Source organism: Orycteropus afer, unplaced genomic scaffold (genome assembly GCF_000298275.1).
Source record: "Orycteropus afer afer isolate SDZICR_OR568_19922 unplaced genomic scaffold, OryAfe1.0 scaffold00072, whole genome shotgun sequence".
Classification (NCBI taxonomy): domain Eukaryota; kingdom Metazoa; phylum Chordata; class Mammalia; order Tubulidentata; family Orycteropodidae; genus Orycteropus; species Orycteropus afer.
Genome location: NW_006921659.1, coordinates 4,083,504 through 4,096,611, shown reverse-complemented (window position 1 = coordinate 4,096,611; position 13,108 = coordinate 4,083,504). Strand labels below are relative to the sequence as shown.

Genomic DNA, 13,108 nt, shown 5'->3' with positions numbered 1-13,108 from the left:
CTTTTAAGATCCCAGTCGCTACTCGCCAAAGTAGGAGGTGGAACAATGTTTTGTATAGTATGTTATGCCAATTGAGCTTGATGTCCAAAAGAGGCATTTTTAAGACACGGAACTTCCTGGTTCCTTATTTAGACACTCTCCCAGACTCCCCCTCCTCTGCTGAAAGGGCAGAGAAAAGTACAGTATTGTATGGGCACCAGCATGACCCAATGTATTTTGTTTGAAATGTTTGCAATTTTACACTTTATATCCCAGCACTCAAAACTCAGGGTCAAATTTTAACAAAACAGGCATTTAGTTACACTAGATACCAAGATAGGATTCTTTTCTTAGATGGCCAAAGTAACTTTCACCAATACCTGAAAATCCAAAAATAAACTAACATGGCCTAATGAACATACACTTGCATTTAATAGAAATATCTTTGGTGATTAGCTTGGGTTTGCAGAGAATGCCAGATATCAAGAATTTGGGCATAAAAGGATCATTTTTACTCACTGTGCATTATGGCCAATTTGATGTGATGAATATGGGTGGTAAATATTATGAGTAAGATCTATGTAACACATGCAGTGAGGGAGAAATTTTATGAAGCATGTATGTGTAGATTAGTTTGAAAAGAAATGTGGGCTCATAAGTGAGTTGCATGTTGCTAACTTGACCCTAACCTGGTCATTCAGTCACTGCTTTCATGTCTCTGCAAGTATAGTTCTGTTTTATAGTAACTTCCATGTAAAGACAGGGGCTGCTTTTAAGTGGTCTATGTATATAATAACATGGGTTTGTAATAGGGGCAGTTTCCCCCACATAGGACACTGGGTCTCTATGAGTCAAACTCAACTCGATGGCAGTGGATTATAGACATTTTTGATTGTCACAACTGGTGTCTAGTGAGAAGAGCTATCAACCGCTCTACAGTGCATCAGACAGCCCCCCGCAGCAAAAAATTATCCCGCCCAACATGAGAGTAATGCTGAAGTTAAGAAACCCCAGTGTAACCCAACAGTATCCATTATACAGGAAAGGCTTGATTTTACGAAACAGTGCTTCAGCAGGAGTCGGACTTTTAGGAAAAGATTTAGATGCTAAAAAAATTAGCCAGTTTCAGAATGTAGTACGGATTCATGTAACATATTATATTAATAACGCTATCCACACAACTAATTGTTCTCAGAAAGAAAAATAAGAGGATGGCCAGCATTATCTGAAGTTAATGGACCTTGCTAATTGCACCAATCAGTTAGTATTCTTTCATTGCCACTAAGGGCTTTTAATCTCCCCTGTCAATTCTCACTAGTCTTGGGAGTCAAATGCTATACAAGCTGAAGGAAGCCAGACATGTTCCATCATACTATTAATTAAATTGTGAAACAACTTACACATTATACTCTTCACAATTTCTTCCAGCCCCCTTGCACTCATAACTCTGCCTTTAATTTATCACAGGATGTAGTCATTCGTATTGTCTTTATTCTTGGCAACCTGACAGCGAAAAACAACCAAGCTCGTGAGCAGTTTTTCAAGGAGAAAGGGAGCATCCAGACTCTGTTGTCGCTATTCCAGACATTCTACGAACTTGATCAGAATTCAGAGAAGCTGGCGAGTGATGGAGAGACGCAAGCCAAGCTGCAGAGACAGCCATCGGGCTCGGAGGATGTCCTCATCAAGCTGATCCGTGTCCTCGCCAATATTGCCATCCACCCGCGCATCGGCCCTGCGCTGGCTGCCACACCACAAGTGGTGGCCCTGCTGCTCACAACGCTTGGTAAGAGCCGTGGTGGGGGTTGTGGTCATGGTCAGGGTCATGGTCGTGGTCGAGCAGGCTGAACATACGAAGGTCTTTCTGCAGCACTGCAGACAGTTCTGCGGCCTGAGGGCAGTGAAGGTGTTCTTAGTACCTTTGGCTCACTTTAATGATGCTCTTAAGGAATCCTAGGGGCTCTGATGGTGTAGGGGTTAAGGCATTTGGCTGCCAACAGTGGTTCAAGCCCACCAGCTGCTCCATGGAAGAAAGATGAGGCAGTCTATTTCCATAAAGATTTACAGCCTTGGAAACCCAGTGAGGGTCACTCCAAAAAACCAAACTCACTGCCATGGAGTCAATTCCGTCTCATAGCCACTCCTTCTTGGGTTTCTGAGGCAGTATCACTGCGGAAATATATTGCCCAGTCTTCCTTCCGAGGAGTGATTGGTAGGTTCGAACTGCCAGCTTTCTGGTTAGCAGTCAAATAGTTGGAATTGATTTGACCGCAATGAGATTTTTTTGTTTGTTGGTTGGTTTTAAGGAACCCTGGTGGTGCAGTGGTTAAGCATTTGGCTGCTAACCCAACGGCTGGCAGTTAAATCCATCTGGCAGCCCTGTGGGAGAAAGACCTGGCACTCTGCCCCTGTGAAGATTTACAGCCTAGGAAACCCTGTGGAATGGTTCTGTTTGGTCATATCTGGTAGCTGTGAATTGGACCGGACTCCACAGCACACAGCAGCAATGAGGCCTCTTAGCTGTGCGAAGGGAACATTCCTCTTCAGTTCTAAAGTGCTTCAAAAGCATAGAAATCAAAAATATTTTTTTTTAAGAAATAACTGAGATCATTACTAAAAGCCACAGAGCTGTGCACTTTAAAAGGGGGAATTTCATAGTATGTGAATTATATCTTTTCTCTTGTTTTTAAAGTAAAAATACAGATCAAGTTACCAAATATTTGCCACACTAACCACAAAGAGTTTAAAGTCTCAATGTTTCCCTGGTTTAGTCCATACAATTCAAGCGTATAGGTTTTTACATTAACTATATACAGCCCTTAGCCACCCAGGTCCCATCTTCCTCTATTTACATATTTGAGGCCTTGTCTACTTTTTTGGCCTTCTCACGGGCTCCTCTGTCTGCTGGTGGGTCAGAGAAGTAGGTGTACTTCAGGGTAATCAACCGAGCTGCTACTTACCAGCCTCCATGAGAGACTGTTAGAGAAGACACTTTCATGCCTAACGAATATGATGTTTCTAAGTAACCTGTGAACTTATTTGCTGTTCAATTTTTAAGAGGCATTGTTGAGTCCTTACTGTGTAATCAGTAGAGAGTATACTGTACCATCCAAGGAGCCTTGGTAACACAGTGGTTAAGCACTGAGCTGCAACCTAGAAGGTTGCCGGTTTGAACCCATCCAGCAGGTCTGTGGGAGAAAAGACCTGGTGATCTACTTCCACGAAGACTGCAGCCTAGAACACTCTGAGGCAGTTCTGCTCTGTCACGTTGGGTCACTGTGAGATAAAATTGACTCGACAGCACCTAACAACAACATCACTATATAACAGCCCTACACTATATGCTGTATTTTAAAAGAATATAGGAAAGGGGTAACTGAGAAGTTAGCAGTTCAAACCCACCCAGCTGCTTTGTGGGAGAAAGATTTCGTCTGCTTCCATAAAGATGACACCCGGTAGTGCAGTTCTATGCTGTCCTGGAGTCACTGAGTCAGAATCAACTCAATGGAATGGGTGTATCTGTTTTCAAGGAATGTCAGGTGACAGACAAGAACTACACAGTGTATGAAAGTGACAGAAACAAGGTGCATAAGGGGTATGAGGGCTGAGGAGATGGAGCCACTGAGTCCATTTTTTGGGTGTGTCTGTGTGTAATAACAATGCTTTACTTTATTATGGAGCTTTATAGTTTAAAAAGCACTTTCATATCCATTACCTCATAACAACTGCGTAGGGGTGGTCTGTCATTTTCACCATTTTGCAGACAAGGAAACAGGCTCGGTGAGATGAAGTGACTTTTACAGCTCACAAAATTACGAAGTGTCAGAGTCACCAAGCCCTGAACTCATACTCCTCTGTTGTGCATGTTGCCTGTCTCAAGAAGCATTCCTAAATTCTGACTGAGATTTCCCCCATGAGTTGTCACTTCCATGTGATAACTGAAAAATTTACACACTTGCTCTTGAACTCTCTTCCAAGTTGCTGACTGCATGTTAAATTGTTGGTTAGAATCGGTATCTGGTTGTGCTGTGGACGCTTCAAACCCACGTGTTGAAAACATATCTGCTTACAAGCCCATCCTCCTGTCTTAGGCAGATACGGAATCCAGCCCCAGCATGCCCTTCCCACCCTTATATCTAAACAATAGCGTCTAATCTCCCGGACGTTGTTTCTCACACCTGTTGTCTCCTTCCATCCCTGCTGCCGTTTCTCTGGTTCTGTCCGTGCCCTGACTGGTTCTCTCTTCGCCCTCTCCTTGCAGGCTTCCCTCCTCAGCTCTCCTTCCACATCACATCATTACGCTCTGCCCTGTTACACACAATGCTGAGCGTCTCCTTCTTGCTCAAAAGCATTCCATGAAACTCCTTCACCTGTGGCATCAGGTTCAACTCCTTGACTTAAGTCCACCTTCCCTACACATACCCTTAGTAGAAGCAACGTCCATTCTTGTTTTTCCTGTTGCTGTTTTGATTATATCTATTTTGTGGCCACATAGCAACCTTGAGGGGCAGGGACTATTTTTTATTTCCTCTTATATCCCTGAAAGAGCCTAGCAGAATGCCTTGCTCATAATTGATATTGAGTAAATGTTTGTTGAATTCAGTTGGGGAAGACATTTAAAATGAATGGCTTTGACAAAGAAAAGCAGAGAGGGAGAGAATGGGATTCCAGGTGAAAACGAGATGTGCTGCAGGGCGTGTTCACCGAGTCTCGAGTCCAGGGTAATGAGACAGCTAGAAAGATGGGTTGTGTCTTTTGTGGAGGACCTTGAATTCTACACTGAGGCACCGAGTCATTGTCCTGTAGACAGAGAGCATATTGGAGGGAGTGAGAAGATATGTAGGGCCCGCATCTTCCCAAGTAGCAGAGCTCCCAGAGTCCCTGGGTGGTGCAAACAGTGCTTGGCTAGTAACCAAAAGGTGAGAGGTTCGGATCCACCCAGAAGTGCCTTGGAAGAAAGTCCTGGCAATCTACTTCCAAAACATCAGCCACTGAGAACCTATGGCTCACAGTTCTACTCTGACTCACATGAGGTCACCATGAATTTGAATCAATTCAGTGGCCACTGGGAAACCCAAGCTTCCAGAAGTGGGCTTTGACATTTTTAAAATTCAGTTTTTGCAACACCCTCAAATTTTGTAGCTTTTTGGTTGTAACACTTCCATCTTCTGATGTTCCTTCCTCCCTGGAGGCTCAGCCCTTCAGGGTGGTGCTTCTCAGCTTAGAGCCAGGAACTAGCTGCCTCAGGATCAGCTGTGGGACTCTTAATTTACCCTGCCCAGGGCCTTATCCAGGAACTGACTCTGGGATGAGGTGAGAGTTTTGGAACCTGCATTTGAATTCTTCCCCTGCCTCCAAATGATTCTTATTCCCATTAAACGCCGAGACCCATTGCTCAGGGAACTATAGTTAGCCTCTGTGACAGGTGAAGAATTACAAAGTTTGAAACTTGCTGGATGAGTTCTCATATGTTGCATGCTCAATCCCTGTACCTGGTAGCAATGACCTAGAAGGGGCTGAGTTCTTGGACTCGGGGCTTATTATCGTGAATGGCCAAGTAAAGGAACAGAGCTATGCCTAATTCATTTTCCTACAGTTGTTAATATTCACATGTGCCAGGGCTCCTTACAATGAAAAAGTTCCTGGCCTTTTTTAAAATCAATTTTAGGAGTTTAGAAATTACATTTGTACCTGTAAACTAAAGATAGAATCAATAACTTGCTTTTGATTCCCAGAAAGGCAATACCTTTGGATAGGAGAAAGAGGAAGCAGATTAGGCCAGCGATAAAGGGGTTACTCCAGGGCATCTAGATCTGACCCCTAGCCAGAGTCCACAGGAGGCTTTGGGGCCTGCCCCTTTGTGCCTTCATCATCCTGTTCTCTGGGAGAGCAGGTGCTCAGCCTCTGTCATTTGGGGCATTCCCACGTGAGGTCTCTCCAGTGTATTCTCTTGAGGTTACTGGAACTCAGGAACAACCTTTGTTTCTTGGCCAGTGAAGCTCTAATCCAGTGGTTCTCAAAATGTCTATGTGCATAAAAATCACCCAGGGAGCTTATTAAAAATACAGATTCTTGGCCCTAGTTGTGATTCAAGTTAGGTGTGGGCCCAGGAGTCTGCACTGGTCCTGGTGCAGGCATTCAGAGGCTTCCCTTTGAGAAATGCTTCAGTCTGTACAGGGTTGGAACTCAAAACCATCTGAGGTTAACCAAAAGTTAAGAAGATGTTTGTGGTGGTTGATCAGGCCCCTCTAGCCTGTCAAGCCTTGAGCAACTGTTTGGGCAAGTAGGGGATCCCTTCTTCATTCTATCCCCTAAAAGCTTTTATCTCCCCAAAGAAGTTCCTAGGAGAGTGAAGACAGGATCGCCCACCTTCACCTCCCGTACTCGGCTCAGTTGCTGAGGTGAACTCCCTGAGCCCTACAAGCCCCGCTGGCCCAGTTACCTAATGCTGCTGTAACACAAATACCGCAAATGGGTGGCTTTCAAGAACAGTTTATTTTCTCACATTTCTCTAGGCTCAAAGTCCAAATCAGGGTCAGTCGTGTCACTCCCTTCCTCGTTGGTAGCCGTGGGTGTTCCTTGGTTCCTTGCAGATGATTCTCACCTGGTGTCTGTTCCAGCCACATGTGTATCTCTGTTATCATTTGGATCTTTTTATAACTCAAAAGTGATTAGATTTAGAATCCACCCTACTCTGGCAAGACCTCATTCATGTAACAAAACAAAACAAAACTCCTATTTCCATACAGGGTCACAAACCACAAACCAAACCCACTGCCATCAAGTCGATTCTGACTCATAGTGACCATATAGGACAGAATAGGACTGCCCCATAGGGTTTCCAAGCCTGTAAATCTTTAGGGAAGCACACTAAGTCATCTTTTTCCCGTGGAGTAGCTGGTGGGTCTGAACCACCTGCCTTTTGGATAGCAGCTGAATGCTTTAACTACTACACTACCAGTTAGGGTTTCAGCACACATTTTGGGGGGACACAATTCAACCCATAATACCTGCTAAACTGATCTCTGCTGATTTCCCACCTGTTTTATCTGTATCAGTGTGAAGTAATGCTCAAATTCAGGGAGAAGGAAGCTGGTCTTCAAAGTGCCTGCCAGCTTCTGACAGGCTTGGCCATGTACCCATAAATTCACTGCCAGCAAGTTGATTCTGACTCATAGTGACCCTACATGGGACAGAGTAGAACTGCCCCATATAGTTCCCAAGGCTGTAAATCTTTACAGAAGCAGACTGCCTCATGTTTTCCCACAGAGCAGCTGGTGGGTTCAAACCACTGACCTTTGGTTAGCAGTGAAATGCTTTAACCACTTCACCACCGGTTCTCCTCTGGCCACGTACAGACAGCCCAAAACCAGCACTGGGGCTGTGACTCTGTGACCACAGAAAGGACATGATCCCTTACTGGTCATGTTGTACCCACCTACCTGAGGTCAAAGCAGCTGCCACTCTACTTACCCTCCAGGCTGAGTATCCTTCCCACCTGACCCTCCTGCTATCCTGCACCCTCCCCCAGCCACATGGGAAAGGCATCCCTTGGGTCATCTCTCTTCTAGCTCTCCCCAGCCCTGACCCCCTCACAGGGGAGTTGCTTGTACCCCAGAAATTGCCTATATTATTGCAGAGGGTCTTTTAAAAATCAAAATGTTTCTTTAAGAAGCAGGCCTCTCAGTTGGCCCCTTTACTCAGAAATGTGCTACCTTCAGGGCAAACTCCAGATTCCACGTTCTCTTTCAGCTCTCAGTCTCAGAGGGTGATGTGGTTCTCTCATACTCTTTGGAAGCAAATTATTGTCCCAGTGGCTCTAATGTGCCCTTGGTAATGTGTAATGGCCTCAGCAGGATGCTACGGAAAGATCAGGATGGTTGAGTCGGGTTTGGAGTCAGATGCCTGCTCTGTGAAATCAGGCAAAGTATTTAATTTCTCTCAGCCTCAATGTCCTCATCTGTAAAATGGGATGTTAGGATGCACCTTCAGAGATTTAATTATTGGAGCATGGAGATGAGTGACATTATCCAGCTTACTCTGTAGGACTCACTGTGTTGAGAATAGACTTAGGGAAGCAAAGGTGCTAGAAGAGAAACCAGGGAGGAGGTGAGACATTTGACTGCTAACCAGAAGGCCGGTGGTTCAAACCCACCACCAGCTACTCCTCAGAAGGAATACTGGGCCATCCACTTCCATAGTGATACTGCCTTGAAAACCCAAAGAGGGGTCACTATGAGTTGAATCCGACTCAGCGGCAGGAGTTTGGTTTGGAGTTTTGGTTTAGAAGGCAGAGTTGATAGGTATTAGGGATGGTTTGTGACCTAAGGATCAGTCTGTTGGGAGCTGGCAGAGGTGGGGAAAAAATTCCAGACTCCCAGGGTAGAGGTCCTGGGAGAATCCAAGGAGCAGGCAAACCGGTTGGGGATCAGAGCTGGCTTCAGCTCACGGAGGAGCTCTGCTGGTATAGTTGTTAAGGCATTTGGCTGCTAACCAGAAGGCAGGCGGTTTGAACCCACCAGCTGCTCCATAGGAGAGAGATAAGGCAGTCTGCTTCTACTATGAGTCAGAATCAACTCGATGGCAGTGAGAATGGTTTCTGGTTGGTTCAGCTCATTGGTGTGCTGGCCTCTCTTTGCTACAGACACAGGCCCTAGAACCGCCCAATTGTTCTAAAACCCCTGGCTGGAGGGATTGAGTATAGGGTGTTTCCCTGCTCTGTTAGGATCCCCGTGTGCTCAGTGCATTTCCCTTCAGGAAGAATTATGGGAAATTAAGCGGCCCTTGCACAGCCTTTGCCTGGGAGGAAGGCATGTCCCTGGCCCTGCTGTTGCTACAGTTGTGATGTCCTTGGTCCCCTGCAGTAAGCCTTTGACACCCACATCCTTATCCTTACTTTGTTTCAGAATACAAGTCAATTGATGATTGTGAGGAGCTGGTGATCAATGCTGCAGCAACAATCAACAATTTATCTTACTACCAAGTGAAGAATTCTGTAATTCATGACAAAAAGCTATATATTGCGGAATGTAAGGTTCAGAGTTGGGCTTGGGAAATGAATGCTTGTTTCAGGTTTTTATTTTATTACCTAAACACAGAACTGGAGGCATTAATATTTTCTGACTTTCAGTACAGATATCTTAGAGCCTGATTTAAATCTAAGAATGAAACCTAAATTCCTTGTATGAGGAAAACTAGTTTCTTACCTTTCTTGCTGAAGTCCCTTATAGTTAGTATTTTATTATCATTTATAATTTTAAAGTTATTCAGTATTTAGTATTATATTGATTACTAGTAGCCTTGGCATTAAAACTTAAATTCACTGGTTTTATTTCTTTGGTAACCAAACCCAGTGCTCTTAAAGCTTCTGGTGAGTAACAACATGGATGGAATCCTGGAGGCTGTGCGTGTGTTTGGAAATCTCTCCCAGTACCGTGACATCTGTGATTTCATTGTGCGGAAAAATAGTGAGTTAATGAAACCTACATTCATATACACGCAGTTCTTGTCAATAGTTAGATAAACAGCTTCAGAGCTTGGGTCATCACAACGTGGTTTCTGTTTCGGGGCGTGTAGCACTCAGGATGCCAAGATGAATCTGGGCTGTGTTGGAAATGTGTCTTTCCCTGTTGAGTGGCCTTCTGAGTTCTGAGATGGGGTATGAGTTTGTCTGAGGGAAACAAGTCATCTAGACCCATCATTTCCACCCATGGAACGGGCTGAAGAGACATTTTCCTTTACATGCTAGAATGTCCATTATAGCATTTTTTTTTTTTTTTTTTTTTTTTTGCTTAGTAAAACTACATTAATTTTTTTTTTAATTGTGATTTGGGTGAAGATTTACAGAGCAAATTCACTTTCCATACAGCAAGCAGTTCACATATACTTTGTCTCATGTCATTGACCACAGTTTACCACAATGCAACAGCTCCCCTCCTACTTCCTTCCCATAGTTACCTCTTCCCAGTGTCCATCCCTCCATACTCTCCTGCCCCCTGAGCTGTCTCCCTGTGCATAAGCAGCCCTTCTTTTTCCCATGATTGTTCTCTCCAAGGCATGTATCTACATGAGGTAAATGTTCAGCTCCTATGCCTGTCTTTTGTTTGGCTGGAAACCACAGGTGTGAGTTCAATTCCAGACGAAGGACAGCTAGGGGCCATAGTTTCAGTGGTTCCACCAGGCTCTATCAGACCAGCAAACCTGGTCCCCACCATCTTTTTTTTTTTTTTTTTCCCCCTCCAAATGATTTTGAGTTTTGTTCCACATTGTTCTCCCTCTCTATCAAGGATCTTCTACACAGATCCCCTTCCAAGTAGATGACAGTGGTAGCCAGGCACCATCTAGTTCTTCTGGTCTCATAGTCATATAGGCTGCAGATCAGATGGTATACCAGTCGCTAGGACTGATTGTTTCCATTAATTTTGGTTTTCTTCATTCTTCTTTGCTCTGGATGAGGAGAGACCCATCATTGCATCTAGATGGCAGCTTGCTAGCTTTTAAGACCCCAGTCGCTACTCGCCAAAGTAGGAGGTGGAACAATGTTTTGTATAGTATGTTATGCCAATTGAGCTTGATGTCCCCTGCGACTATGGTCCCAAGCCCGCAGGTTCAACTACTTGGTCGCTCTGGGTAGCTGGCTGTGACCAAGCAGTGACCACAACCTTGCCCCTTGTCAGTTCTACTATACACCTGGGAATTCTGATCATTCACATAAACTTATAGGACCATTGTCTGCCAACCCTATATATGATCTTGGATACACTCCCCATTTCATAGACATACCTAATCATTTAGCCTGTCCACCTATCTATCCATCCATATACCCATGTTTTCTTCACTGACAACGCAGTACTATACGTGCAAAAGGGTTCATATTTGTTGTCTATACCTCCCATGTACCTCTCTATGTCTTTCTCATCCTCAGTGCTGCCATTTTGGTCACTCACATTTGGTACATTACCCTTCTCTTCACCCAAATCAATATTTATCTCTATCTATCTAACAGTGTTCCCTCCCCTCCCCTCCCACCCCTGGTAACCAACAAAGAAAATTTCTTTCAATAGATAAACCTTTCAAGAATGTCCATTATAGTATTCTTGTAGTAGCAAAAAGTGGAAATAACCTAAATGTCCAGCAGCAGGCAAGAGGATGAATATATTTTAGTATATTCATGCAGTGAAATGTTCCTCAGCAGTTAACATAAATGAATTAAAAGTTCATGTGTCAACATGGATAAACCTCAAAAACACAATGTAATGTCAAGAAACCAAGTGATAGGAGGATTTGTGCAGACCAATGCCATTAATATAAGTTTTTAAACATGCAAAACAATCCTGAGTATTATTTGACTGCTAACCAGAAGGCTGTTGGTTCAAACCCACCAGCCACTCCTCAGAAGGAAGGTTGGGCAAGGTATTTCCATAGTGATACCACCTTGGAAACCCAAGGAGGGGTCACTATGAGTCGGATCCGAGTCCACGGCAGTAAGTTTGATTTGGTTTTTTTATACTTGGGAAGAATAAACTCTACATTTAAGACTAAAGCTACCTCTAGAGAGAAGAGAGACGATGAAAGGATAGGGGACGGATACGCAGAAATGTTAAATTAGATCTGTAATGTTTAATTTCTTAATGGTGGGGACACACTAGCCATACTCTTTGTATATATCAGATAGTTCATGTAAGAAAAAAAAATTATCCATGTTAATAGAAAATATATTTAAATAATACAGATATTAAAAAAAGAAGCTGCATCAAACCATCACCCATCAACTTTCTACCCCAGAGCTAACTGTTAATATTTTGCTGTGCATGTTTAGACTTTTTTTTTCTTTAAATATGGAGTATCTCGTGAATTTTGCCTGACATCCTTGCACAGGGACTATGCTAATCTCTGTATTGTCTGATTTTATTATCCATGCTGCTAATGTGAGCATTCTTTATGCTCTCAAAACACATACATGATGCAGCCTTTGCCAAGCTCACTGCCCAACCCAGCAGAGCTAGAAGAGGGAGGTCACCTCTCAGGTGACCAGTGGGATAGGAGGCAGCAGATCACATGCTTTATCCACTCTCCCCCATGCCTATGCCCACCCCCTGCTAGGGCAACTAGAAGACAGGATGAAGAGTTCCCACTTCCTTTTTGTAGGAGTAAGGGAAAATATACCCCAGTGGCTGGGAGCCTGCCTGGACTGAGCCATCCCTGCACTGAAAGGCCTGCCTTAGCATAGGTCAGTTTCCAGCATCTGAGTAAGTCTTCTCTTAAGAGCTGTGGTGTGGCCCTAGAAGACTTCTAGGAAGATCTCAAAAGAAGCCTCTCCCTCTGGGGCTGGGTATTTAAAAGAGAATTGCTGCTGGAGGGTCAAAAAGACCCTTGTGGACCATCAGAAGTTAGAGATGAGTGTCACTTCTGTGGTTGGAAGTCCACGGTTCCCTCCTTTCCATGGAAGGGACACCACTGTTACCCTGAAGAGGGAGCTGCTGCCTGGATGGGATAGAGCAGTGTCTGGGGGCAGACAGCCTTGTGGGAGAGGTTCTGGGAGTGCCAGGTATTGGGGAACCCACTGCTCAGTTAAGTCCACTAACAGGGTTCCCAGTTTTGCAAGTCACTGCCTTTTTGTAAAAGGAGAACACAGCTGAGACCCCTGAGAGTTCACCGCTCTGCATTTGTTCTCCATCCTCCCAGTCCACAAGTTCATGATTGCACTGCTGGACGCAAAACATCAGGATATTTGCTTTTCTGCCTGTGGTGTTCTCCTAAATCTCACTGTGCACAAGGACAAACGGGTCATCCTAAAAGACGGAGGTGGCATTAAAAAGTAAGTTTCAAGGCATAGAGTTTTAACTCTTTGGGATTCAGAGAACATAGTTTTCTGGAGAGCTTGTGCCCTGCTCTTGTACTTTGTCTGGGGCAGGGATCTTTCAACAGGCTGAGGCTACAAAGAATTTAGGGTCCACTTGGCACTTGCAATAATTCAGAAGTAGATTTTTGCTCTTTTACAGCTACTTAAATTCTTAGATATTAAATGATTTTAAATGATCACTGGATTTTATATAATATATAGGGAGCTCTGGTAGCATAGTGGCTGAGACACTTGCCTGCTAACCAGACGGCTGGTGGTTCAAACCCA

General features: G+C 44.2%; 1 protein-coding gene and 1 non-coding gene across 2 annotated transcripts in view; one reads left to right on the top strand and one right to left on the bottom strand.

Annotated features, from left to right (window-relative positions):
- ARMC2 (armadillo repeat containing 2) overlaps positions 1 to 13,108 on the top strand; it is a 158,503-nt gene that overhangs the window by 128,097 nt on the left and 17,298 nt on the right. Inside the window, exons 12-15 of the mRNA XM_007940821.1 lie at positions 1,447 to 1,765; positions 8,886 to 9,008; positions 9,333 to 9,446; positions 12,664 to 12,796. Of these exons, the coding sequence (XP_007939012.1) occupies positions 1,447 to 1,765; positions 8,886 to 9,008; positions 9,333 to 9,446; positions 12,664 to 12,796 (689 nt within the window). The remainder of the gene's footprint in view (positions 1 to 1,446; positions 1,766 to 8,885; positions 9,009 to 9,332; positions 9,447 to 12,663; positions 12,797 to 13,108) is intronic.
- LOC122150003 lies at positions 11,811 to 11,914 on the bottom strand. Its single transcript, XR_006163436.1, has one exon. It is a non-coding gene; the product is annotated as a U6 spliceosomal RNA (small nuclear RNA).